Source organism: Paracoccidioides brasiliensis (genome assembly GCF_000150735.1).
Source record: "Paracoccidioides brasiliensis Pb18 unplaced genomic scaffold supercont2.1, whole genome shotgun sequence".
NCBI lineage: Eukaryota > Fungi > Ascomycota > Eurotiomycetes > Onygenales > Ajellomycetaceae > Paracoccidioides > Paracoccidioides brasiliensis.
This window is the reverse complement of record NW_011371358.1, coordinates 2,900,702-2,928,266: the sequence shown is the minus strand read 5'-3', so window position 1 is coordinate 2,928,266 and position 27,565 is coordinate 2,900,702. Positions and strand designations below refer to the sequence as shown.

At 43.0% G+C, this 27,565-nt stretch overlaps 6 protein-coding genes and 1 non-coding gene across 7 annotated transcripts; 4 read left to right on the top strand and 3 right to left on the bottom strand.

Annotated features, from left to right (window-relative positions):
- Positions 1-3,337: 3,337 nt before the first annotated feature.
- PADG_00893 (uncharacterized protein) lies at positions 3,338-3,861 on the top strand (the record flags this gene model as incomplete). Its single annotated transcript, XM_010757724.1, has 2 exons — positions 3,338-3,402; positions 3,510-3,861. The coding sequence occupies 2 exons, from the start codon at positions 3,338-3,340 to the stop codon at positions 3,859-3,861; spliced, it is 417 nt and encodes a 138-aa protein (XP_010756026.1).
- A 113-nt stretch (positions 3,862-3,974) lies between these two features.
- PADG_11167 lies at positions 3,975-4,093 on the top strand. The gene has a single exon. It is a non-coding gene; the product is annotated as a tRNA-Met (tRNA).
- A 1,015-nt stretch (positions 4,094-5,108) lies between these two features.
- PADG_00892 (uncharacterized protein) lies at positions 5,109-7,475 on the bottom strand (the record flags this gene model as incomplete). The annotated part of the gene is made up of 1 exon (XM_010758232.1): positions 5,109-7,475. One exon carries the CDS (start codon positions 7,473-7,475, stop codon positions 5,109-5,111), a length of 2,367 nt encoding a protein of 788 aa, XP_010756534.1.
- A 1,226-nt stretch (positions 7,476-8,701) lies between these two features.
- On the top strand, positions 8,702-9,074 carry PADG_11166 (uncharacterized protein; the record flags this gene model as incomplete). Its single annotated transcript, XM_010758460.1, has 2 exons — positions 8,702-8,878; positions 8,982-9,074. 2 exons carry the CDS (start codon positions 8,702-8,704, stop codon positions 9,072-9,074), a joined length of 270 nt encoding a protein of 89 aa, XP_010756762.1.
- Positions 9,075-12,235: 3,161 nt separating this feature from the next.
- PADG_11165 (uncharacterized protein) lies at positions 12,236-15,264 on the bottom strand (the record flags this gene model as incomplete). Its single annotated transcript, XM_010758459.1, has 5 exons — positions 12,236-13,042; positions 13,093-13,806; positions 13,887-14,291; positions 14,417-14,847; positions 15,045-15,264. The coding sequence occupies 5 exons, from the start codon at positions 15,262-15,264 to the stop codon at positions 12,236-12,238; spliced, it is 2,577 nt and encodes an 858-aa protein (XP_010756761.1).
- Positions 15,265-16,369: 1,105 nt separating this feature from the next.
- On the bottom strand, positions 16,370-21,615 carry PADG_00890 (mitotic regulator LTE1; the record flags this gene model as incomplete). Its single annotated transcript, XM_010758231.1, has 3 exons — positions 16,370-16,629; positions 16,702-21,143; positions 21,239-21,615. 3 exons carry the CDS (start codon positions 21,613-21,615, stop codon positions 16,370-16,372), a joined length of 5,079 nt encoding a protein of 1,692 aa, XP_010756533.1.
- A 3,116-nt stretch (positions 21,616-24,731) lies between these two features.
- Positions 24,732-25,132, top strand: PADG_11164 (uncharacterized protein; the record flags this gene model as incomplete). The annotated part of the gene is made up of 2 exons (XM_010758458.1): positions 24,732-24,938; positions 25,037-25,132. 2 exons carry the CDS (start codon positions 24,732-24,734, stop codon positions 25,130-25,132), a joined length of 303 nt encoding a protein of 100 aa, XP_010756760.1.
- Positions 25,133-27,565: the final 2,433 nt, after the last annotated feature.

Here is a 27,565-nt window from a genome sequence, read left to right as displayed (position 1 = left end):
TTTATTACAACTCACTCCCATTTTCTTCCGCCTGCATAGTTTATGATAACCTCAAAATCTCAGTGACAAAGACCAGCAATCAAGCAGTCTGTTGCATCAGCTTCTTTGAAGTGAGTTACTGAGACCAATTAATCAAATCCCAAGCCAAAGATTACTCTGGTCTATGAAGACTGAGAGGTAGAGACAGCGGCTCCTGATGTTTGTAGTTGCAGGCATCTATTGATGATTGAATTTTCATAGATTGTGTTAACACTGAGCTGATAATTCTGTTTAAAGTTTTATAATTCTTAACAATATTGAAGATAGATCTCAGGTCAATGATAGTAATGATATTAGAAAATAGAGAAAAACAACCATTGATATAAAGAAATTAATTATTTTATTATTATCTAATATCTTGAATAACTTTTAGACAAAATACTTATTAATTTTATATTGATGATTCCTGACAAGAGAATACTTTCAAAAGAATAATTATGATAAAAATGATATTTTCAGCAAATACTTCATAATGAATAAACTCAATAGCTGTGAAAGAATTTTTATATTCTGATATCTATATTTATACTACTGAATAAACTGATATATCTCAAAGAATAAGTTATACAAAGTGAATAATTTTCAGAAATTTGAGAATTTAAAAACTTTTACTTTGAATTTAATAAATTTATATATTTAGAAATACTTTAAACTAAGTTAATTAAGTAACTTAAGTAAAAAATAATTAAACTATAATAAAAAATAAAATAATAAATTTAATAAATTATTATTTATAATTAAAGGTAAATTATTAAATAATATTATATAATATTAAAGTAACTAATTTTAATTTTAATTTTTAAAAATAAACTTTTTAAAAAATTAAAAAATTATCAAGTTTACAAGTTTAATAATTTTATTATAATTTTAAAAAATAATTATATTTTTAATTATAAAATTAATTAAACTAAAATATATTAATTTTTTATTAATTTTTTATTTAAATTTATTTTCTTAAAATATAATAAAAATATTTATTATATAAATTAACTAAAAGAATTTAAATATAAAATTATTACTATTTATTAATATAACATTGAAATATAAAATATTTAAAGATTTTTAAAATTAGAAAAGATATAATATTTATTAATTATTATTAATTACTTTTAATTAAACATAATTACTTAAAAGTTTTATATATAAAACTACAATATATTTAAAATATAATTTAATATAACTCTTTATATTATTAAAATAAAAAACATGTTTATAAAGTTAAAATATAACTTGAAAGTTAGTAATATTTATTTATTTTTTATATTATTTTACATGTGATAAATAAAATTTAATTTTTTTTATATTTATTATTATTTTATACTTTTCATTTTATATTATTAATATAAAAAATAAATGAAATATTTATTATTTAATAATATATTTTAATTTTTTATTTATAAACTAAATAAGTAAAATTAAAAAAACTTTTAAAGTATTTTTTTATAATAAAATTTAAAAGTATATATTTTAAATTATTATTAAAATTATAATATTATTAATTAAAAGTTAATTTTTTAAAATTAAAAAATAAATATTTTAAAAATTTTTAAAAATATTTATACTTAAAAATATAATTTTATAAAATAAAAAATATTAAATTTATTAATAAATAATTATAATATTTTAAACTTTAAACTTTACTAATTAAATATTTATACTTTATATTAAATATATTTAAATTTATATCTATTAACTAATATATAAAATTAATTAATAATTAATATAAAAATTAAAGTTAAAGAATAAATAAAACTATATTAATTTATTTTTAATTATAAATTATAATAAATTTATAATATAAAAAATATAATTATCTATAAATTAATTAATTATATAAAAAATTTAACTTTAAAAATATATTTATATAATAAAAATTTTATATTTAAAATTTTTTAAAGGATATTAATAAATAATTAACTTTAAACTTATAATATATAACTTTTAATTTAAATTTAATAGTAATTTATATATAAAATAAATTTATTATTAATTTTATTAATAATATTTAAGATATTAATTAAATATTATATAATATAAATCAAATAGTTAATATATTTAAATTTAATTATTATTTTATAAACTAAATAAAAACAATCAATAAAATTAAAATTTTTATATAAATATTTAATAATTATTTTAATTATTTAATTATAAAAAATAATTTATATATTTATTATTTATTTAATAATAAAATTTATAATTTTAAATATATAGCTATTATAAACTTTATATTTATTTATATATATTTTATATATAATAAAGTTTCTTTAATATAGTAAAAAAAAATAAATATTTTAATAATACTTTAATAAAATATAAAAACTAATATTTTAATAAATTAATTTTTCAATTATTACTTTTACTATTTTATAAATAAATATTTAATATTTTAAATTTTTAGATATATTTTTATATTAATTTCAAATTAAATAAGTTATATTTAAAAAATAAAAAAAAATTTATCTTTATCAAATAAATATTAGATTTTAATAAGAGGTTTAAATAGATTTTGACATTCAAACTAAATATTTTATAGAGAATAAAGATAATATCCTGATTTACAATAATTTTAATTTTGTTGAATTGCTTTCAGGCTTTTACTATGAAATCAGAATAGCATTGAATTTAATTTGTAAATAATCATGATTTTTCAAACTCTAATCTTGACAAATTTCACCCAGCTTTTATAGCAATGAATCATGTATTTTTACCCCATAATAAGCTATATGGGTTATGCATGTTAAATTACGCACATCAATCAATCAATTAACATGTGTGGGGGGGCTAAGGTTTCCGAATTCGGAATAATTGAAGCAAAATAAAATAAATCAGCTAGTTTTCCGGTTTACTGGATATTTTTGAGTAGCAGCCGGCTCCAGCCTCCGACACCACACCACTCTTCCACTTGCCAGCTCTCAAATCCTTCCGTGCAGAAGGCATTCGGTATTACAGAAGATACACAGATGGCCCCGCGCAATCCACCGGAGCTTCACTTCGAACCGAGAGCGCTGGATATATCCCACCTCGAAATATGCTCGAGTCAGCCGTCCAGGGCACCCCATTTTGAGTTGCATCCAAGATAGCTTTGACGGGGAGAGTCTTCTATTCCGTGACCTTCGCTTGCAAGGGCCCTGCGAACATTTTTGGCCTATCTCGGGGTATACGCACCTTGCGGCCCTGATGAAATACTGAAACCAAGCCAAAGGCCGTCCATGTCTTGTCCTCCCTTCGCTGCTACAAAGAGAGCTTTGAAGAATTCAAGGTGGATCTGGGCAGTACAATATACGACACGCTCCCGATGACTGAAATAGAGCTAGTTCTCAGTGCTTCGTTCATCTTCAACCGGTTTCGCGAATTACCACCGTTTGTTTTGCGACGACTCGATCTGCCCCTTTTTTTTTTATTTTATTAAATGTAATGCAAACGAACTACCTGCGTCTCTGGAACATGTCAACCATTTGTACATGTAGATGGGGGTTCATTCGCTATATCAGGGAGCTATTTGATGAGCAAACGTTGGTGGCGCCTGAGCTTATGCCATCCATTGGGAAAATTGAACTTTTTGGAATCATCAAGGAATCCCTCTATTTTCAACAAGGAGCTGAGGCGGATAATCTTGAGCAGGCATGTGTGAAGATGGCAGATATGTTACGCAAAATGGAGATACAGCTGTTTGCAGCTGTAAATCATTCACTCCGTGGGAGTTTTTCTGATCGTAAAATGTGTTCCTGCGAATTGAGTATTGTAACGGGTATGGGTTTCGTGTCGATATTCAGGAATTCGCCTAGAGAATTCTCGTGGGTCATTGCAGCTCGAGATTGAAATCCTTAGATTTATGAAATGGGAGAGTGATAGCAAAGAATATATCCAGTATCAAGCCGTTTAAATTGTATTAACAAATACAGGCCCCGCACACTCCTAGCTCAACAAGCAACGCCTCTGTGGTGTAGTTGGTTATCACGTGAGTCTCATATTCATGTCCTATTACAATATGATAGGTAGCACAAACTACTTAGCGATCTCAAGGTCGCCAGTTCGATCCTGGCCGGGGGCATTTGTTTTTTCTTGCCCTCACACTTCTTTCCACCTGTCGAACCCCTTTTAAATTTTTTTTCCACCATTCATAAAACCCCGTCTCTCCAGCCTGAACACCTTCGTTTGCCATTCAAATCAATACGTTGTCGCCACAAGGGATTTTTCGAAGCTAGCGCGAATCGCTAACGCTTTGAATCTCACATTATGAACACTTTCGCTTTTGTGGCTGCTACGAGCGATGTGTCTTCTAAGTTTGGTGATATAATGCCCAACTGTTTGCATGGATGGACAGAGGCTTTAGGTTCTGATAGAAATAATCAATCACACTTGAAGAACAAAAACAAAACAAGTATTCTAGATGATATTTCATAGGAACAGTAAAAATTATTACAGGTTCAAGATACAATGACTTTATATGTCATTCAACTCCAAAATATATACATCGAGTTCCAGATTCAAAAATAGAGGAGAAGGGGGAGTGAGTGTCTCTTAAATTGTTTCCCCCAATACAGTAACTTGTAAAGCTGCGGATTACAGAGGACAGCAATAAAATGTTGTAGATGAGAATGTGAAAAGAAGAAGAAACCATGATTAGAAAAGCTTTGGCATATATATAAAGAGTTGAATATAATAATAAAAAAAAAGGGGGTGGGGTGTACAATTAGATACCACAATTAAACAGGTATATACATGTATGTGTCAAAATGAATGCAATGAATCTAATAAATCCATATCAACTGACAAAATCTTCACACAGAAAGGAGTGAAAATCATAGATAAGAATAAGTTGAAAAATTAAAAAAAAAATATGAGATAAGAGTTGCAGGGCAAAACAAACTGAGTTACAAAATCAGCAAAATTATATACATCATGCCTAACTATGAAAAAATGTGACTTAATGTGATGTTAACAATATTAAAAAGTAACCAACAACAAAAGATAGCTGTGAATTATTAAAAAAAAAAACTCTTTTAAGATGCTGTATGTCAGCAAAAGGGGGTAAAAATGAAAGCTCAAACAAGCAACACTAACCATCAACCCGCCGCCGCCTGCCCCTCTGCCTCCTCTCTCGAACTGGCATGAACCGGAGATGGGTCCGTAGATGACCGGTACGTGTTCGCATGCTTGCTGAAAATCCCTTTGTTGGCTGGCGGAAGTTGCTGCTGTGGTGGTGGTGGGGGTCCGTCGCCGTCCTGTCCCTGTGCATGTCCATGACCATAACCAGAACCAGAACAAGCATCATATCCAGCGAAGGAACGATGCCCATGGTTCTGATTATTGGTATTATTGCTGGGGGTAGGTGGTGGTTGTTCAGGACTTCCTCCACGTCCACCACTGCTTCCTCCGGCCGAACCGCCCTGTGGTAAATCTTCTCGAGAATCTGCCCCTGTTCCTCCTCCTCCTCCTCCACCGCTCTCTTTTCGAGGGTACTTATTCCCAACGGCACTGTTTCCATCATTTCCATTGCGACCACCACCAGCAACAAACCGCACCCCACTACTCCGTTCTCGCTTAGCACTGCTCTCCCGCTCCCGCTCTCGCTCCCGTTCCTGCTCCCGCTCCCGATCCGAATTGTTTGAACCCCGCCCCGATGTCGGCTGATCATTTTCGTTTTCCTCAGCCCGAACTAATGATGCCACATGCATCTGCCCATGCCTCCCCAGTTCCGGGAAATCGCCAGAATATTTCTGCTCCTGGCCCTGCGGTTGCGATTGGCTGTGTGACTGGTTCTGATGTTTCATATGTCCCCCACTCCGCCCATTGCCCTTTGGCGGTGTCCTTCCCGGCGACGTCTCAGCTCTTGGTGGTGGCGGGACTGGTTGATGTACGAACTGCGGCTTCCTCTTCCTCGGAGAATTCTGATAATCAGAACGCAGATGGGAATTGAGATGCGCGGAATACGGTGAGTTATTTGGGCTTTTACTTGTACTTGTCCCACCTGCTGATGTTGAGGGGCTATTATTGTGCTGTAATAATTGGTTCGGTGGAACCCAGTGATGGAAGTATATTGAGGGGGAGGATGATGATGATGACTGTGACTGACTACTAACTTGAGGTCGATGCGATTGCGATTGGGGATGAGCTGGTGCTGTGCCAGCTCCCGAATCGGATTTGGCTAGTGATGGCGATGACGGCCGCTGTTGCTGTTGCTGTTGAGGTCTCGTTGCTGGAGACGAGACAGTATATGATGGATTCGCGTCAGTGTTGGTGGGATGAGGATGTTGGATGTTCATTTCAGCTGTGTTAATACGTGACAATGGGGCTGCGTTGGGCATTGGATGACCCGTCGTCTGACTCGGATTGGGCGGGCGGGTTGATGGCGCACGGCCGTACGAAGGATGAGAAGATGGAGATAAAGGTGATGACTGAGAAGGCCCGGCTATGGAAGGGGGCAGTTGTGCAGCGTAAGGGTTTGGAGGAATCATGCGATTATCCCATGGAGTTTCGGACGGTGCATGTTGGGCTGCTGCTGGTATTTGAAGAGGGGGGGGCATAGATTGTGCTTGCGGCTGTGATTGCGCTTGTGGTTGTTGAGGAGACGGAGGACGGCAACGAGAGACTGGTGAAGGAGCGGGCTGGGAAGGGTGAGGTACGTGCTGCTGTTGCTGATGCTGATGCTGTTGCTGATGCTGTTGCTGTTGCTGTTGCTGATGCTGATGATGTTGCTGCTGCTGTTGCTGTTGATTATGTTGTTGAGGCGGCGGGTATTGTTGGGGCTGAGATTGCGGTGATGTGTGCGTATGCGCATAAATATGGGAGGCTTGCTGAGAAGGATGTGGCTGCGAGTTCCCCTGGCCGGACATCTGTGAGATATACTGCTGAGTCCATTGAAGATTCCCACTGCCTCCCATATTAGCAAATATTAAAGGTACCATGTAAGGAGGTACGCCAGCCATGAGGGACTCTCGAAGCATCGATTGTTCAATCTTGCGCTGGTCCAGTCGGTATCCTTCCTGGCGCGTGCGTTCCTCCTCTTGTTTTCGGCGATCCTCTTCAGCTTTCGTCTGCAGCCACTGGCGCATGGACTCATCCGTATTCTGCAATTGGGAAGGAGGGGAAGGTAGATGGGACAGGGACGTGTTCATAGGAGCCATGACCGGGGGACCACGATCTAGGGGGGCGAGAGTTATCGACATTGGTGGTAGGTTTCGGTTGGTCGAGTCCATAACCTCGTTGGCCTTTGTAGAAGGGGCAAACTGCGCAGCAGCAGCAGCGGCGGCGGAAGCGGGGAATGGATCTGGGGACGTGACAGGAGGAGTCTCGCGCGTGACAAGAGGGGAGGGGTGGTGATCGTGGTGGAGGAGATGGTGGTGGTGGTGATGGGAAGAAGGCGGTACAGCAGCGTAATCATGGGGAGCTAAAATTCCCTGGTGCGAAGGAGGTTTCACGGTGAGCAACATGGATGGAATCTAGCCGTGATCCATAAAAGAAAGACGCAATGGTAGTTGGTTTTCAATGTTGCATGGTGGCTCGATGCGTGAAAGAGGAGATCAGGGCTTCTTGAAGGGGAAACCGAAATTGGGTCAAACGGAAGTCTAAGCTCGGACTTTTTTTACTTTCTTTTCTTTTTCCTTTTTTCTTTTCTTTTCTTTTCTTTTCTTTTCTTTTGTCTCTGTTTAGACTGGGGTTGGTGACCATGGGGAGTTAGTGCGGACTGAGTAAGCAAGCTGTATATATGGCGGTCAATAGAAATGAGAAGAATGTAGAATTCTGGTGCAGCGCTAGGAGAGGGATAAATCGATTTCCGCGGTTTTTTGGGGGACGGCCGAGGAGGATAGACCACAGAGATATACAAAGGGTCGCTGCGCGGTAGACCATGAGAAGATGAAGGGGAAAACAGAAGAATAACTAGAATGCCATAGGGGAAATGACAGACGAGAAATATGATGATGTCTGTACAGAGAGGAAAAGCGATGGTGTAGGGCGGGAGAGGCGGGGGGGGGGGGGGGGAGGAAAGCGTGCACAGACAACGAACGACAAACAGGGCGGGAATAAGAAGAAGAACAAGATCCAAGTGTAGATAGATATGGAGTGACCGGGGAAGTGAATGAGTGTTTTTAGCTAGCAGCGGCAGTTGGTTCTATCATCTATCTATGCCTTTTGCGTTGCCTTCTTGGGTCGATTAACCGTGGATGCACTCCGTAGATGTGAACGTGGATGGCGGTGGTTCCAAGAATACGAGTACCCCAGCACGAGCAACACACTTACCAGATACACACAATGATGATTGTTTGTGGTTGGTTTGATCCACAGCCAGTTGTCCGGTAGTTGGCAGTGAGGGAGTTGGACTTCGAGCCGTCTGAAGCTTTGTCGTCCGTTTGCAATTAATCTGCTGTTGGATGCTGAAGCTGTCAGCTACACGGATGCGGTCTGCAGTTAATGGTTTTTTTTTTTTTTTCCTTCTCTTTTCCTTCTTCTTTATTGCTTCTTCTTTATTGCTTCTTCTTCTTCTTCTCTTCTTCTTCTTCTTTCTTCTTTTTCCTTCTTTTTTCTTTCTTTCCTGCTCTCCTCTGCTTGGGCCGAGCAACCAATCTGCCAATCTGATCGAAAAGGGCCACAACGAACAAAAACGAACAAAAACGGACAAAACGGACACAAACGTGCACTGTTGTACCGTGTTGTATTGATGGGCCGTATTCTTGGTACAGGGAGCCTTGTGACCCCCAGTTATGACGCCACCAACATTTCAGAACAGCAAGTCAAGCCGCCGCAGCTAGGCCGTGCTGGGATGACGCTAGACAAGAACCGACTGGGAGGATCTGCCAAGATCTTACAGGACCCGGCGAGATATGGGACGGATCTGGTAGGATGAGACGATTGATAGGGAACATACGAACCCAAACGACAACCACCAATCCCGGCCCGCGAAGCGGCGGAGCTGCTGGTTGACATGGTCCCCATATCAGGAAAAGTCACATTTCCCGAGGGTGGTGGAGTCGGTGGAGCCGGTGGAGCCAGTTGGAGTCAGTGGCCTCCTCAGTGGCCTCATTGGCCTGTAGCCTCTGAGGAACCCTTAGCTTATCGTATGCCAACTCAACCACACACTCCAGCCCGGATTGGGAATATCCTCGCCTCTCCCCTCCTCCCTCCTTACCCAACCTTCCTTACCCAACTTCCCCCCCCCCTCCTCGGGTTCCTGCTTGAACGTACCGAGTCTCTGTTAGAGTAGGGAAACTTGGCTGAGCAGCCGGAGGCAAAGGAGCCCGTGGATTTGTTGGGAGCTACGAGTCATAGCGCGTGTCAGAATTACCTTCCCAGCCAGCTTCACTCAGATCCATGGAATAACATTCATGGAATGAATTAATAGATACATGGATCTCCGGATGGACTATCTGTTTTGAGCAAGCTATCAGCTGGCCAGGCTCGGTAACCGAGGTGCTTAAATCTTCAAATCTTAGTCAGTTCTGGCAACAATTGGACCCAAGAAAGAGTTGGATCCAATGACAATTGTGTTCTTCATACGGTTCAAATCCTGCCTTGATAACTTACACGGTTGACTTCACCACTCCCACGCTTCCGAGCCACAATTAGCTTTTTTCTGCACAATCACGGCACTGGAACACAGCCGTGTCAAAAAGTTTAGCACATTTCTCCTATGATTTCCTTTCTACTATCCCCTTAATTACGCTTTCTCCTCTGCACTCCGTCCGGAGGAAGCAACTTGAAAAGGAAAATAGGGGGGGGGGAATAAAAAATAAAATAAAAAATTGGGGGACAACCTTGCATAGCAACCAACCCAGCCGCAGCCACAACGACTCTGACACAGCCACATTACCCTCTCCCGTCTAATCAATGCAAACAAATAACTCGAACCTCTTGTCCCAGCGTCATGCCCAAACCGGCAATTCGGGTATCAAGACAACGATTGTCTCTTGCTCTGCATTCCAGTCTAGCCCGTTTCATATGCCACAGCTTTCCCATCTGGTAAAGATTGCGGCTGGTCAACCAGGAATGGTGGCGGATTATCAGCCATCGCTTGTCTGGACAACACCGAGCTTTGCCTGATTGGAATAGCCGATTCATCCATCCCATCTTCCAGTGTACAGCCGCCCTTGGAAGTTCGGTTACTCGTTGCCAAGACCGGTGTCAGTTTTAGCGACAGGGAGCAAGGAACGCGTAACCAACCTCGCTGCACATTAAATTACTCTTCATCATTCATAGGAGCTTCGTGCAACCGCTCACCGAACCTGACCTTGTATTCCCTGAAAACTGGGATGTTAAAACAGCTACAATTTACTCCATATATCTCCAGGTCAAGCATGAAGGTCAGGGTGGTTTAATCCCTGATACACCGAGAGTTTTGCATGGTTCGGCTACCGGCTACCATATCCAATACCTGGAAGCTTCCAGAGGTTCTACGGAGTGCAGATGCAGCTGTCTCCTATCCCATTACTTAGTGACTTGATTGTCGCGGGTGGCCATCACAAATGAAGAGATATCTGCAACAATCCCGGGTTCAAATATACAAATATATATGTATATATATATATATCATCCACCTAACCTAAAATTTCCCCGTCCATTACCACTCTCTCATGTGAAATGGAATAAACTAACTCCACAAAAGTGGAGAAACCCTATGGCTGGAAACGCGAACTGTCACATATAACCAACCCCATTTACATCGCGGGGGAAAAGAGATTGGAGTCACGGAAAGTGGTATGCCGAGGCGGATCGAGTAACTTAATCAATCCATATCCAATTCCGCTTTCCTTCCAAAATTGTCGAGATTTTTTTTTCTTCTTTTTTTTTTTCCCCTCCTCCTTGTCGGGAGACGAGGATCAAAAATAGCACTCCTTTTTTCTGTCAGCCGGGTTTTCTGGTCGTTTATTAGCTTCCTTTAACACCTGTTCAGGTGACCAATTGGCCAAATCCGGTTGGTTGAGCCCAACGAGCTACCAATATATATAATCTTCACATTTTTCCACCATCCCCAACCCCCAAGCCATTCTTCCTTGCAGACATATGATATCAGGACCATTGAAAGATATTGGTTCTTTCCAGGAAACTGTTTAAAAAGTATAGATTAACAACTATGGTGATGTTGAGACAATGCAGCATTTTTGAACTTTTGACCTGAGGCTTCTAATTGTTGTTGACCCTGATAAAAATCATCAACGTGTCCGAGGCGAGACCTTTTTTTTTTTTTTTTAAACTGACATTCGACACCATCCTACGGGAGTTCGAACAACTAGTTAATCCGTAGCTGTTCCTGGATCCGCGCGAAATCAACAGGGCGCTCTGCATTTCCCTTCATGTAGCTGGCCTCCCGAGCCCGGAGGCTGGAGGCTGGAGGCCGTCAGATTTAGATAACTAGTTATAGTTAGTTAACTATCTCAGATGATGACGAAGATCGCGTTCGTGCTTTCGTTCGGGGTTCCCAGCTAGCTACGCTATCCAGATCACGTGCAGCGGGACGTCTTAGTGGTTTGGTTGTTGCTGTCTAATGGGGCTATGCTGTGTCCGGGGCGCTAGTCCGTAATAGGACGCACAACAAAAACAACAAACATTATCTTCTGATTATGTGATTGAGCTAGTCCGAATCGGGATGAGCCAGGGAAAGTCTTCCAGCGATTAATTTTTCACGTCTTCAGCCCAAAGAGACGGGGCACGTGGACGTTTTCGCAGCGGACTTTTAGAAGGAAATTCTAAGTGTTTATCAATTGGACTATATATAAATACTTCAAAGAGAGCATTATAGTGGTTAAAGCAATCGGATTCACAAATCTGCATTTTATACTTGAAAGAATATTAGAGTTTGCTACAGTGTAGTAGGAGTTATTCATGTATTAAAAGGACTATCTATCTACAAGGGACCAAGTAGAAATAAGGAAGATGATTGCATGCATGCCTGTTAGTGACACAAATGGTATAACTATTATTCAACAACATACACAACTCCACAAAAGGTCCAGCGCGAAAAAAAAGAAGCAAAAAAAAAAAAAAAAAAAAAAAAAAAAAAAAAGATCAGAAGAAAATAATGAAGAAAAATTATGCCTTCATTTATTTTCCATCTGACTGCTTGTTCCTTTTAACTCAAAAAAAGAAAGGGGAACCACTAAATAGATGATTTAACTGGCTACTCCAGGACAGCAACCTAAGCCAAATCCTGTTGACACGAACCCTCATCTCAAATTCCCACCCTCCTGATGCACAGAACTTAGCTCCTATCAAACTTGTTCAAAAACTCCGTCGGCACGGTGGGTATATACTTCCTCTCCCTCTCCCGATTCACACCCCCAAACCCAGCACCATAGCTTACAAGCATATCCGTGCTTGTCGGGAGTGAAAAGGGGAGTGTCTTAGATGGATTCAGGAGGAGTGTTGAAGGGTCTGGCTTTTGGGGGGCCGAGAAAAGAGACGGTGTGGATGGAGGGGTTGGTTGGATGATGCTGGTTAAGGAGGATCCATTGTTATGAGATGGACGTGGTGTAGATGGTGGTTCTTTTTCCCCGGTGGATGTGGTTGGTGGTGGATTTTCGGTTTCACGGTTATTGCTCGTGGTGGCCGACTCCGGAGCAGATGCGCCTTTCGAGTCTGTGGCAGGAGAAGAGCCGTTTTCTTCCTGTTTTAGCATCGGAGACTGTGGGTGGTAGATTTGGTCGAGACGGGATGGGTCGTTTTGTAGCTCGACAAGGAACTTCATTGCGGCTTTGGAGAGGCCCTTTTCTCCCACCTCGGGCCGGTAGTGTTTCACGGCATGTAAGAGCTGGCTCGGAGTGAGTTGCTGGAGTTGCTGAAGGGTCGCGATTAGGGATTCGGAGTCATCGCCTAATGAGGAGAAACATTGAAGCCACTGGAGCAGCTGTATAACCGGGGCTAGGTATTTGCGAGCAGAATCTACCGTGATGTCACCGGTGCATGATGTTGAGCCGTTCTCGTAGTGTTCTGGCTGCCGGTTGTTGCTGCGTGCCCAGTCTTCTAGTGCAGAGACATTCATACGAATCTGGCATCGCCTTTGTTCGGGCTAGATACCGTTTAGTGGTCATAATGCGGTTGAAGAGCTCTGCCCCTAACCAATAAAAAAGCTGCGCTAGAACCTGCGTCGTAATGATAGAGTGCACGTCGTACAGATCTAATACGAACAACGTTGACGAAAGTAACGACGTGATATTTCGGGGGCGACACCTGCGCCCTCCGTTTAGGTGACGGAGGGCGATACCTCTTTTCCAGAGGCTCAGGTTTTACCTTCGTCTTTGAACGAAATAGTTTCCATTCGTTCTGGAAATGGACATCTTCAAATCCAGGAATAGTCTCGTGGTCCAGCATGGCTGTATCCAGAACCTTATCCATGCGTCGCTCAGCGTCCCGGATGATAAGGATGAAGATCTCGTGTATTAGTTCAGCAAGATGGAGCTGAAATTCAACTGTGGCTTGCACCAAGTCACCATCTTTCTTCAGATAATGTAGGAGAAGGGTTGCGTTCGATATCCAAAAAGCTAAAATGGTCATATCCCACTGGTGCTTCTCCACCACCTCATTAATCCGCTCAGTCGCCGAAATGAGCAGTTTCGCCAACAGCTCCTGGCTCGAATGGTAATGTGCGTATCTGGCGCTGAGGAAAAGGAGGTTGGCTGGTACGGGTTTCTGCGAAGGTGATCGCTGCGGCGTCATGTTCGTAATAACAATATCCAGAATATTTTCAAGCTCGCTCTCTTGGAAGACAAACATCTGATCATTAAGACATCGATCCCACACAAATTCCTGCTGATCCTCGAAATCATCTGGAGACTATCATTGGGCGTATAGATGTCAGTAAATATATAGATGTCCCTGCGATTCTCATGCAATGGGAGTAGTATTAGACATACATCAAGCTTCTCGTCAAGTCCCAAACTCGACAAGTCAACTTCCAAATTTATTGCACTCTCCTCCATAATCATCCTCCTTTTCATTTCATTCTCAGCCATCTCTTCCTCAAACCTGTTATGCGAAAATCCAGAGTCATAGAAGTCACCCACAGCTGCCGCTGCACCAAAATTATACCCATTCTCATTTAGATATTTCGAAATGTCGGTCCCGGGTTGTACGAAATCGAACGCCGTCCCACCGGAGGATGACTTGATATCTGGTGAAGCGCCATGATCAAGGAGAATTTTCGCAATCGTTTTATGTCGGTTCGTCATTGCCCACATGAGCGCGCTCCATTGATTACGGTCTTGCTTGTCGACATAGGCACCCGCCTCAAGAAGGGCAGAAACTACCTCCTGGTGTCCCTACAATTTATTAGGAAAAGAAAAACAAAATATTACCGTTGTCAGCCCCAAACCAAACTGTGATGAGATAAATAGAAGGCCCGCGCATTCCATCCCCGAGGAATAAAAGGAGGTTTGTGACCTACAAAGCAACTAGCGTATATCAGTGGCACCGTCCCCTCCTCATCCGGAGTGTTGACATCGACATATTCCCTCGCTTTTCCCCCCACTAGCTTTCGCACCCGTTCTACATCACCATTGCTGGCCGCCATATTCAAGCTCTTCTGTAAAACTTCCCGTTTTTCGCCTTTCGACATATTTTCGTCTGCGGCGATATCATCCTCATCCATACCGACGAATTCCACCTCCCTATGCGCAGCCTGGGCTGCCAACATTTCTATCAACCTCGCGTCAGAATCTTCCATGCGCGCAGTGGAGTTATCTTCTCGATCAAGGTAGTAACTATTTGTGTATTGGGAGCGAATGCTAGGTTCTTCATCGTGGCTTTCGTCATCGAGCGCAAGGTTGAAGGATAGCGGTTTCGCAGGCACTGGGGTAGTAAGGAACTGGGATTGGCCTAGTCATCTTCTTGTCAACAATTTCATCCAAAATTCTCAAGAATGAAATCAGTAAGATAAAGCAAGTCATGAGATAGCGTCCCGCCACAGTCCCCAAATCGTCCCTGGGTAGAGCAGATCAAGTATCATACCCTTTTCCTCCCCCTTCACTTTTTTTCCCAGCAACAAGATAAAGATAGCAAAATCAAGCACGCACCTTGCCACGCATCATACATCTCCGTCTCCGCCGGAAACGTCAGCACAGACCTTCTATCATCCAGCGATGTGGGTAGATCATCTGGTAGCTGTCTTGGCTTATGCGCAATATCCTCCTCCTCCTCCTCCTTATCAACACTGTAACTGTTCCTCCCCGCATTTTTATTCTTAATACCGAAATCGAAGCCCTCCTCTCCCGGGCGTGGCTCACTACCGTCCATGGTGTTTGCGGTCAATGATGTATGCATATATATTTTATGTACAAGGCGACACTAGCAACGGCGACTAGCTAGCTAGGTCGTTCGTCGAAAGGGCATATGCATTCAATCAAACTCCGGATATACTAGCAGTGGTGGTCAGCCCAACTTGGTTGGTTTGGGGGTCCATGAGGGCCAGGGACCTGAGGCGGATAAGCGGGGACGGAGCGAGGGGCAACTGATGAGGATTTGCTTTTGGGAATTATCGATTGCTAAGTTGGGGACGGTAGAATGGGATGGTTAAGAGAGTATTTTCCCGTCGTTGTTTGTATTTTGGATGTACATCCGAGTGAAGCGGAGGGCAAAGATTAGGTAACCAATGGATATGTGGTTGGAATGAGGTTGATGTTGTGGTTTTGGGAACCCGGCAAGCCTACAAGAAGCCAAGTTCCACCCCACACAAAAGGCAACCACACGTGTTTGACGTCGAATATCTACGATCAAAATATACTTTTGGCTCCAGTATTTATGTATTGATGCATCTGGTCGAGAGAATATTCTAATGTTGTATGCTTTTCTTGATTTATTTATGTAACTGGATAATGTAGAGCGCTGCTCGCATGAATCATAGATGAATTTCCAAGAAACTGTATTATCCCATGCCCTAATCCTGATAAAGGGCGGGAAAACTCCATTTATTATCTATCCCGTAGCAAGTAGCCAAACAACAGGATGCAAGAATTTATGAGAAACATTGCAATAAAAACTCCTGGTACCCGACCCAGAAAAGAGCAATGACAAGCGCGCACACACACACCGATGACATTTTTAGCCAGCTGGAGATATAGTGGGGAAATAAAAAGAGAAATTAAACCAGGTAAGAAAATACTGAACGCTGAGGGGAAACAGAGATCATGATGCCCATAATAATTATACAACGCTTATCAAGACAGACCAGAAGTAAAACAAATAGATCGTAATCCGCCATTAGATAAGGCTAAGGTTAAAAGGAAACTCGTTTCGGAAAAATCATAAGGGAAATATGAGACTAGGACGAAAGCCCTTCTATTAAACCAAAGAAATTAAACAATAAAATAAGAAAATAGGAAGAAAAATCGCCCGTATTCGCCTACTGAGAATGCTCAAGGCTTTTGCTCAGAGCCACGATCTTCTCATCAGGCAGCGCAGATATCCAAAGGCAGCGCTCGATGATACCATGGGCAGGCTCGAAAGTATACTTCGTACTAGCATCAATGAGGCGAAGCAGGCTTTTCACAATCGTCGCTGCAGTGCGATACCGCTCAAAGTTCACGAGGGGCTCACCATCCCGCGTGCTCGCTATCTGGGCAGGCTTTTGGGAGTTGTAGGTTAGGTCTTGGACGTAGAGGCCTAAATTTCAGATTAATATTTTTGGATTCTCAGGAAGCGTGGATTTGAGAAGGCATTGAAAACTGCACTCACCGATAAACGGAACACATCCGTCCTGCAAGTTAGTAGTTTCCATCTCCAACCGCAACTTATGGAAATTGCGAATCGGCTGGATCAGCAACTCCATATCCCTAAGCAACCCCTTCTCGCCGTCTGACACAAGCTCCCATGTCTTCTTCAGCCGCGTACAGTCAACTGAAGATAGGGCAATCGTAATCTGCAACATGGTCGAGTAATTCCGTAACCTCCGCGCGTGGACAGCTACATGGATGAGTTTGGTGATCGTCTGTGCTCTCTCAGCAATATTACTTGTCAGCAGAACCTCCGACACCGCCCATTTCACCATTAGATTGAACCGGGCGACGACCAGATCGATACCCCTACGATCACTCTGGGAGAGATAATCTGCCCAATTTAGCGTTGACTGGGATGAGTGGCTCCATTTCATATCAACTAAATCCTTCCAGTCAACTTCGTTCAGTGCGGCTTTTTCAATAAGGGTGAACTGCTGGGCCAAAACCATGGATTCACAGGCTAGAACGAATGGTAAATGATGAGAGTTCGGTGAGGCCATAGTCGAAGTTCCTTGGATCGGTATCCGCGCTTGCGACGGCGTCTGGGTTTGTGAATTAAACAAAACATTGTTCGAAAGATGTTGCATATCCAGTGTTCGCGGTGCCATCATACTGGGCAGATTTTTACAGTTGGGTGACAAGTCTGGGGTAATCGGTTGCCTTTGGAAAGAGAGGGGATCTAGAGGAGCAGCATAGGAAGATGTCAATCCGAGATGTTGCACGGTCATCGGTGGAGAAGGAGGGTGTGTCAACGGATGAGAAAGTACCCCTAGGCTCGGGATTTCCATATTTCTGGCACTAATCACACCTAACCCATATTGTTTGTCAACAACTTCATCTTTATCAATCACTGATATCTCTGAAGACAGTTCTGAGCAATAACCATTGTCATTATCTTCATCACAGTCGACACAGTCATTGCCATTTGCCTCCAGTGTGTGGGGTCTCGGAATGGTTGAACCTCGGGGAATTCGCTTCATACTCTCTGTCTCTTCAACCATATCGATGGATGGATGTGAAGATTGTGGCTTTTCAACCGCTTGATTTTCATATGGACCGGACAATAGCTGTGAGACTGGAATCAATTCCCTAAAATTTGGGCTTTTCATGGAGTCGTCATTCAAACCACGTTCAAGGAGCGGGATTGAGCAGTACGAATCCTCGGAGCCCATGAACGATTCAGCATATTGTCCGGTCATTGCAGAAGACCTTCGATCTCTTGAATCCAACTGGGACGCAAGCGCAGCATCAGGTTCTGCAGTGTGTTGTTCTTGATAAAAATCTCCCTTGGGATCCTGGTTGTGGTTATCTATACAGTTATCGACATAATTGGCGCCAATATGTTGATGATCCTGACGGATGGCCGACGGCTTCTCCCACTTCCCTTCCAGCTTTAGCAGAGTCGATTCAATCCCCCCATCTTCGTCGTCTGGGATCTTGGAGAACCCGGCAACGGCAGCCTCAAATGACGCTCGTATTTGTCGCGAACGACGTTTTCCAACAAATGAGTAATTTGTCGTTGGAAGGAGAACTTCATCAGGATGATCGCGTCTTTCAATCGATGAAACTTCCTCGCCATAATCCCCATTCATATACAAGACGGATTCTCCCATTGATTCGGTATATGATGTCGTAGAGACAAAAGATTTAATAGTTCCAACTTCTAAATCATGCACATTTTGTATTTTCCTAAGGTCCCCACCTGGACGACGGCGAAGCATACGTGCAAGTGGTTTCTCCGGAGCTTCGCGGGGAGATGCAGAATGTGATGCGGATTCTCTTGTAGAGCCAATGCTTGAATTTGTCCCACGCCGTATCATCCCACTGTGATAGGAAGCATACTTTCGAAGTTTAGTCGATGACGCTCTCACTGGAGTTTTTGACCCACTGCGAAGTATAGAAGGTCTAACATATTCTTCAGAGCACCGAAAATCTCGGGTTGTAGATATAGAATGATCCGAAGCATAATGTTGCAAGGACGGTCCAGGGACACTCACCAAAGTATCAACGACTTCTTCAGGAGGTTGTAACGGCGTCTCTTGGGATTGTCGTGAACCATTGGAATTAGCGATAGCTTGTAGAGCCCCAGACATCATGGGGATCGGTGGGCGGGTATCATCCACTATAACAATTGACTTGCTCCCAGCTGAGAGCTGGCTATGTATCCTCTCTGGCCAGACCCCAAATTTATAGATATTTTCCGGGTTTAGCCTGTCCACAACCGGCTGCGGAGTTACTTTTTCTGATTCAATGTCAGAAACCTCAGGTACAACAGGTACTAACTTCCGTGATTCTTGCATGCTAAGATGGCGATAGCTCTGGAGGGCATCGTCACACAAAATGTCAATCCGTGGAGTGACTCTAACATCGGGACCTGGCCGTTTCTCCCTGTACGCATCTGATCCGACCCCGACGTTGAGGGGAAGTGCAGAGGTTTTACCCCTCAATGGGGCCACGGGATTTGGACTCGTTGCCTGCGGGCCGCTCGAAGAAGAATTGTTACTATGCCTATTTTGCAGAGCTCGACGAATATTTCCAATGAAGGTTTTCATAGCTGGTGGGTTCTTGGAAGAATTCCCCCCCTTCCCTGTCGTCTCTGTTTGCAAGAAATCAAAGTGCGCCGCTTCCATCGTCGGCGACGGGGGTGCGATTGTAGGCACAGATGGGTCTATGGGCGCATAGGCATTGCCTCGAATGATACTTTCCGTCTGAGGCAACGCTTGTACGAGGGACTTTCTCTGAGTGTCAAGGTTTAGTGCTGGTAAGGGTGCTCTATCATCCCGAACCGAATCTGAAAAACTTCCACTTCGTTTATGGGAATGAGCCGGTCGACGCCATACAGGGATCATGGGTGCCGATGGCAAAGGACCAGGAGATGCAGGAGAAGTTCGTGGTGAAGTCGTTACTAAAACGAGATATGGCCCCTTCGGACGGGTAGAGCGGAAAGATTCCCTTTTTGGGACTTTGGAGGGAAGTGAACATGAAACTGCTTGAATGCTTTTTACACTATCTGCTGACGGCGGTAGATCTTGTCCGGATGCTGTCGATATATTGCGTACATGAGACTGGGAAGAACGGATGTCTTTCGCCCTGGGCTGAATGGTCCCGAGTGGAGGAAGGGCAATGTGTAAGGCAACTTCTTCAGATTGCGATTCAACGTCCCGCAAAGAGGGGATGCCGCTTAAGCAACTTAGGCGAGCATCTCTGGATCCTGCAACTCCTCCCGGAAGGACTTTCTCATCAGGGTGGGTGTCGCCGAGGAAATTTGGCGAATCCCAGTAGAGAGCGCATCTTCCATTCCAGCAACGTTTTAAATCAAGAAGGATTTTCAGGTCACTTGCGCTGTTGTTGCTGCAATTTTTCACATTCTCATATATCTGGTTGAGTTTTTGGCAAAATTGAACTCGAAGGTCGCGATTGATAACAAAATCGTCGACAAAGTAATTAAGAATCCAATGCCTTAGTGCTGCAAATGTTCGAATCCGGATAATCCTCCCGTCATCTTCTGGTTTATTAATCGCCCATTCAAGCCTTGCTAACAAAAGGGAGAGTAGGTTACTTGGGGAGAGGTAGGTGCGGAACGTTAGGAAAAAGTCAGAAACCAATTCGTAGTCCATAAATGAGTCCGATGAAATTTGTGCAACTATCCGAGCTGGAGTTGCGGCGCATATTTCGTTCGAACCTTTAACATAGCGGACAACTGACGGGTCATCCATAACGCCAACAAGGAAATCAAAAATTGAAGGCTCAATTGGCTCTCTCAGTCTGTAAAACACAGATGCCTGAGCTGGTAGCGATGTGGGTATTTCAAACAAAACCCGAGATCGGGTAAATTTTGATGACACATCCGGAAACGGCTGAGAAGGCTCTGAGGTTTGGTTTAAATGTGAGAGGTTCCGCGTCATATCAAAGTCATTTGCCGTCAATGTAGATGATCGAATGTTGCCACCTACAGACGTCCTGGTATAAGCGGAACTGCGTAAGGTCGGATTTCCTTCTGCCGTAAATCGAAACCCTCCGAGGCGGAAGTGGGGAATTGGAACTTCAATGGCTGGAAACGGAGGTTCACCAGATTTAGGACGGTCCGATTCATGCCGTTCAATCACAACTCGCAGTTCTTTGCGAGCATGTTTAGAATCAGATGTCGGAATTTCATCCAGAGAATGCCGCGTTGACCCTTGGTCGTCTGATATCGTTGACGTATCATATGTGCTTTTGTTGCTGTTCTCCCGGACAAGGTGGGGTCTAAGCTCTGACAATTGGGAGTTCGACCACATACTATGTCTAGCCAATCTGGACTCATCGTCCTGGTGGGCCTCTGAACGCAAGTATTGTTTGGTTGAGCGTGCAGTGGCGGTTTTCACGAAAGGCAGATGCTGCATTTTGTTTCGGTTCGTGGGTCTATAGTTATCCATAAATATTGTTGGAAACATCAATTTGTCAGCTCAGATAAAGCTTCGGACAGGACGCGCGTGATTTCATGTCGTTTAACATACCTCAAGTACATTTTCCCGTTGTGACCAACATTCCCAACCGTGAAGTTTCTTGCTTCTCTGCCCCCAAGCATTGCTTTTCCAATACTCTCTGGCGTGACATCGATTGTGTTTGACCGCTTTAAGGCTCTTTGCCTCAATACATCACTGCTATTCTTCACACGGCGCAGTGAATTGGAACTTTTCTTTCCCTTTGAACTATGGCTTCTATTCAGCTTCTTCGCATCTATTGACATGCTATGATTTCTTGGCTGTAGAGTGTGGTTCGAAGGTTGTTTCGAGTGCAACTGATTGGCTGCCCGCCCTGTGAAAATCCAAGGCGTCTTGCCATCCGATTTTACGGGAGTTGGGGCTGTTCGTTCCGTGAATTGAGATTCCATTTTCATAGCTATGTAGGTATCAGATCCGAGAGAAGGAATGAATCGAGGCCGCAAGTTTCTTTACACTGGCAACCGAAACACTGAAATCGCGACGACTCCCACCCTGGGATGCTCGGATACAAATGCAGTGCTGAAAGGAGATGAGGAGGAAGGAGGAATCGTTCGCGTCGCGTCACATAACCGGACCAAACGATGAATGAATATATGTCTTGGAAGTCGAAGTTAAGAGACGGACAAAACCGGTATTGGCATCGAAGCTGTCAACAACAACAACAACAATGAAAATGGGGGGGAAACAATTCTAAGCTACGAAAGACGGGGGAACACTAGCAGTCATGGGAGCCAAAGAAAACACTAAAGAAGAGATGAATATGGACAGCAAAACCCAGGTCAACAACTGCCACGGTCAAGCTCCCCGGTGAATCATTATAGCTCACTCAGGTCCGTGTATCAAGTTCGACTTCAAGCCTACTCTCCGCTCACTTTGCGTGACCTGGGGTACAACCAGGTCTGATTTCCAAACAATGCTAGGGCCAAAGCAAGGCAAGAAACCTGCCACAAACAGGGCTCACTGTACCACGGATATGCGACTTGGTTTTCCCAATACGAGGTGTTCCTGGGTTGGGCCACCCTCTTGTTCCTGAAATGGCAATATCAATAAACGGATGGGTGAAACACGGGAAAAGCGCGCCCCCAGAGGTAGGAATCCAAATAAAATGGTGGACGAAGACGTGTAATAGTTGAAGTTGGATTTGAGAGGTGAAAATGTCGAAGTAAAGCGGAGGTTATAAGAAAAAGCCCGACGGGACGTTGAACCTTCGTTACGTTAATGGATGGAGCCGTCGAATGAAACAAGCGGACTTCAGAGGGTCTGGGCCAGGAGTGAGATAAGAGAAGTACGTACTCGACCTCTGGCCTCGTGTTGATGATGAGAAGGTGAGTTTCAATGGCTGGGCTGAGACGGAACGATGTTCATTTGTTCTTGGAACTGGGAGGATGGATTGCTGCTTCCTGCCGGGCTAGTCAGGAATCGACTTAGCTGTAACGACGGTATATGCATGACCGGACCCAGTTACCTATATTTCCGCCCGAATAGCGACTCCCAGGCAGGACATAACTTGATTCCTGCTACTATTATTTACAGAGTCCTGCCCGCTTACTGGTGCCTGTGGGCACACCAAGAAGGAAAAAGCGCTCGAGTCTGCTAGTGTTCTGGTCAGACGACGCAAGAAGTCACTAGATACGGCTGCGTTCAACAAATAGGAACAGGATACAACCATATAAACTAATTCCGCATCCTCCCATGATTGTCCATGACACCTTGATATCTCGGAGTTCATGGATCTCTGCATGCAAAAAAACCCACATAAACCCTCACAATCCCCACAATCCACACCGAACCAAGGCGGTAAACATGCTCTACGCAGCGTACAAGCATTCGACCTACTTACATACATAAACATGGAAGTTCTGTGCGGATTCATACGCATATAGTGATACAGAACGTGGGGCGGCACATAGAAAATCAGCAATCAAATTTTGTCCGGAAACAGCACAGCCAGGCTGAGCCAGCCATCTGCCATAGTACGTCCGCCCCCTGTCAGATCAGAAGTGGTGCGATTAACTTCTCACTCCCTGTTAATGATTGACTCGCTTGCTGATAATAATGTGGAAATTACAGGCAAACCAGAGCTTCTCATTGGGATGTTTTCTTATGTCCCAGAATAGATCTCCATTGTCAATTGTGATTGAAGCCAGTGCAACCGATAATCCCACACTATTTAGCGGGAAGAACAGTCACATTATTCACAGCTCCTCCCTTTTTTTTTTTACAATTCCTCTCTCAAAAATGGGTCCCCAGATAGCGACATCATAGATTATGCCATGGAGGCAGTTTGGATCCATTATTTGCCGTCCCTGGCCACTCATCACATCACTGTACTATCCTGTTCAAAAGAAGAAGAAAAAAAATAAAAATTATTGAAGGAGCCCATCCATATGGCATGATAAATTATATGATGGAACCGTGTCTCATATTTCCATCGTATTGTGGCAAATTCTTTTTTTTTTTTCCTTGAGCTTGGGCACTTGTCAATTTCTAATAACACGGCTGATCCTGTTCCGATAGACTGGGTATGCTAAAATAATACCCAACGGAATCATACCAAGATTTGCGGGTCCTAGCACCTCCGGGGTCCTGGGCCCTACTGCGAAACTTAATAAACTCTTGATCTCCAACAATTCATGCTGGTGCGCTAGCAAAAGTGGAGTTGTTTTGCACCGGGAACTTTGCTTTTATGGATTTTCGCTACGGCTCAGCTTTGGGGATTTCGCCGCGGATGGTTACTCCCGAATAACAATGGGTGTATGGAGTAACTGCGAGTACGAGATTGTGTGGAGAGGAAGTGCAGAGGATTCCTACATGGAGAGGAATCATCTCGTTTCTTGATATTGAGTTTGCCAGGATACTTTCTTGCCGTTCAGCAAAACCCAACTATTGGATTTGCTGTTGACATATTTAACAAGGATGAGGTGAATTGTATTTCCCAGTATTTGGCCTTTTCTTGATTCCGCATGGGGCGGAGGACCTGGAAGAAAATTCATGCATCCCAATGTCGTAACCATGCAGAGATGGCTGCGAAAACGAAAACGCTTCACTGCGAACTCTGTGAATATTTTGCTTGCGATGAACTTCATATCTCCCAAAGAACAGCTCTAATCCGCAGAATTCCCGATTGCTAACTGCTGATAAAATATCTCAATTTTGCCGCATGAAATCGATGAATCACGGACAGTTTAGATGCCGTACATTACGCCAACAAACCCGCCACAATCGCCAAAATTGCTGTGCATCCGACAGAGAACGGAAAAAGAAGTCAAAAATCGTAAAAGGCTCCTTGACTTTTCCACGTTTCCGTTAGGGTTTGAGTCCCAGAGAACAAGATCGTGGAAAAGATAGATATAAAGTTTTTGAACACAGAAGTCATCGCTTCTGAGTTCCGATTGGCGCAAGAAAATCACGGTCCCAGCTTCTTCGTCTTCCATTTCCTCTATCCACTGGGCACCACCTGTGAACAGCAATTGGTCATATTCAAAGTCGGAGACCCTTGGGAATCATGGGAGGGAGGGTGCAACAGAACAAGTGTCTGAAGAACTTTAAAGAAATTCACATCTACAAGATAGCTGGTGAAGAGATTGAGTTCAACGGCTCTCCCAATTCTAAAATATTCCACTCCAACAGGTCATTAGAAAGAATATGGACAGCCAGGCTGGCTATTCTCACTCACAGCTCCAGCGCCGGGTTTAAGCCCCGGTATAATGAAGTACGTATCCATGGATGATAACAACGTCTTATATAACTTTTTTCTAATAAACCTTGGGTTCTCTCTTCTCGTGGATTGGCTGATTGAACAACAACAAGGCTACGCTTCTAGCAATGAGGCATCATTCGACGGAGAATGATTTTAGGAACGAAAGACATGCGGTGGAGTGGGCGCTTGAGATTGTGATGCGGTAAGGGAAATTACGTGTTTCTCCTCTTCTCCTGTCTTTGTTTGCTTCAAAATATTGCGGTTTCGAAATACACCCCTGAGAGTATCTCAAGATATGGTTCTGTTTTGAACAAATCTTCCGCTCGCCATTCAGAAGGGCTTCCTGGAAAGCAGCAATGCCACTGATCAATCTTTGCCTTGGGAAAGCCTAAATTTAAGGCTTCTTTGTGTGACTTACGCTCCCTTATTAAGCATTCATCGTCCTCATCAGAGGAAATCCCGCTGAGTTCACTATGGAAACAAGGGTAATAAAGAGTGAACAAATTATCAGACTGAGTTTTTTTAAGGTTAATTCGAAACCGGGTGATTGCCTCCCAGGACATGGGTTGTCACAGGGTTGCAAGACAAACGGTTTCGCCCTTCCATATTGCTTGTGATACCTTGACCACGGCAACTGTCGGGATGGGAGGGCGGTCAGATTTACCTCCTTATTATGTCAAAACCGAAGAATCCATGCTTGTCCTGAGGCTGCACAAGTTCCTGGACCAAAAATTCAAGTTTGGGCATTTCAGATTTCGTCCTTCGAAGCGCGGAAGCAGGTCTTCTTGCTTCTATATAACTATAGTTTTTACATCGGAGACGAGAAATGTGACAAATGTGACAAATATAATGTGCATCCATCATGCACATACATTAAGACCTGTGATACCGCAAGCCCGGTAGCAAAAGGCGTTTGGAGCAACACTCCACCTTCTGGTACAGTTGGCTTTTTGCCAGTCACGAGGGAGGTTCTTCCCTAACACACATCCCTGTACGGAGTAATTTAGCAGCAAGCGCAATGTTCACCGCCATCATTTTAACTTTGAAGCCATCATGATTCATCAATAAACATTTTCTCCATTCCCCCATCGACTTCTGGCGAGAGGAATCTGATTGGTAACTTTCGCAGTTCGCTTTCTACCTTGGCTACTACTCATGATGCAACACCCGTGGACATTTCAACCCACCTTCACAGCTGGATAGCCGGGAGATGAAGTCAGCTTCAGCCCCCCTGTAAGTTTTGGTAAAGCGGTATCGCTAGCCGCTGCCTGAGGAAGGAATTTGAAATGCAGGGAATTTCTTGACTTTTTCAATGAACTCGCTACAGTCGATTGATGGGATGACCCGCAATCTCATTTTTCCCCCCCCACAAACCTACACAAAAAAATAAATAAATAAAGTAAAATAAAATAAAATAAAAAACTGCTCCAAAGCTTCTTATTTGCTCATAAGACCAATAGAATATTGTGGGATCTAGGAAGAATAAAAATTCCAACCACTGAGAAAACAGGAAATAAATGAAATAACATATCACTTTTCACACCACAATATAACTTCCTCCCTGGATCTGTGGATTTTAGCAGGGAACAGAAAATCAAGTTTCTGTATTCAACCATTCCTTCTTCTTCTTCTTCTCCTCCATCTATCTCATTTCTTGTTGGCGGTTGTCGACTGATTTTACCACTCAACAACTGATAATACTCAAGTGAAAGCTGTCTTCCAATGCTACATAACATAGCAAATTACACCAGTCATGAGCATGCATTCAGCGTTCTTGCCCAGAGAGGTTCCATTGTTCTATTGATTCAAGGTTGCTCCTTTTTCCAAGCCCAGTTGATGCAACATTCTGCAAATTTAGTAGACATGTCTAAACCTGGTTAACGATGAGCCGACATGGATAGCGCTGCAACACGCAGTTTGGTGGTTAAATGTTGGATTATTGCTGGCTTTCCCCATTCCCATATACCTCGCTGCAAATAATCTCGAAGACTATATGGAGTGCTGGAACATCTGTCGGCACGGACGTGGGAGGTGCTGCCTCCCAGAATGCAACGGGAAGGGACGTCACTTCTAGAAGATCTGTCGTGGATCTGGAGACCCATGGATATTTGACGGGTCCTGCTTCAGTTTCCGAAATTTGTTGTTCTCCTTTATTTTGCTTCCCTCCTGTTCGCTTCAATGTTCTTTGATTAGTGCATAGGTCGAGAGATGAACTTGGGATCATAGATTTAGAATATCTCAATATGACGTAGTTGATGTCTATGGGGCTCCAGCATTTTACTTCACAGCAGACAGGGCCATATCTTCAATGACAAGAAGTCAAGTCAATGCGATCGTGCTGAAATTAATGCTGAATGTTATTGAACAAATCGCCTCAAGTCTTCAGATCCTAATCTCCTTTTCGAGTTAGGTTTAGTGACCCGCAGCAAGGAACCTTAATTGTGGTTCCGTGAGCAAGCCCCGCACTGATCTCCCATTGGCTCGTTCGATTGCACGGTTTTTTCTCTTGGCGCAAAAAAGTGTCAGCCTTTATCCCAACCTCAGACATTCTCTCGACAAACGCATCGCCAGCAACCACTATCAACTCCATTGAACCCATACAACGCCCCAGGACCATTCTACCTTAGACGTAGACAACC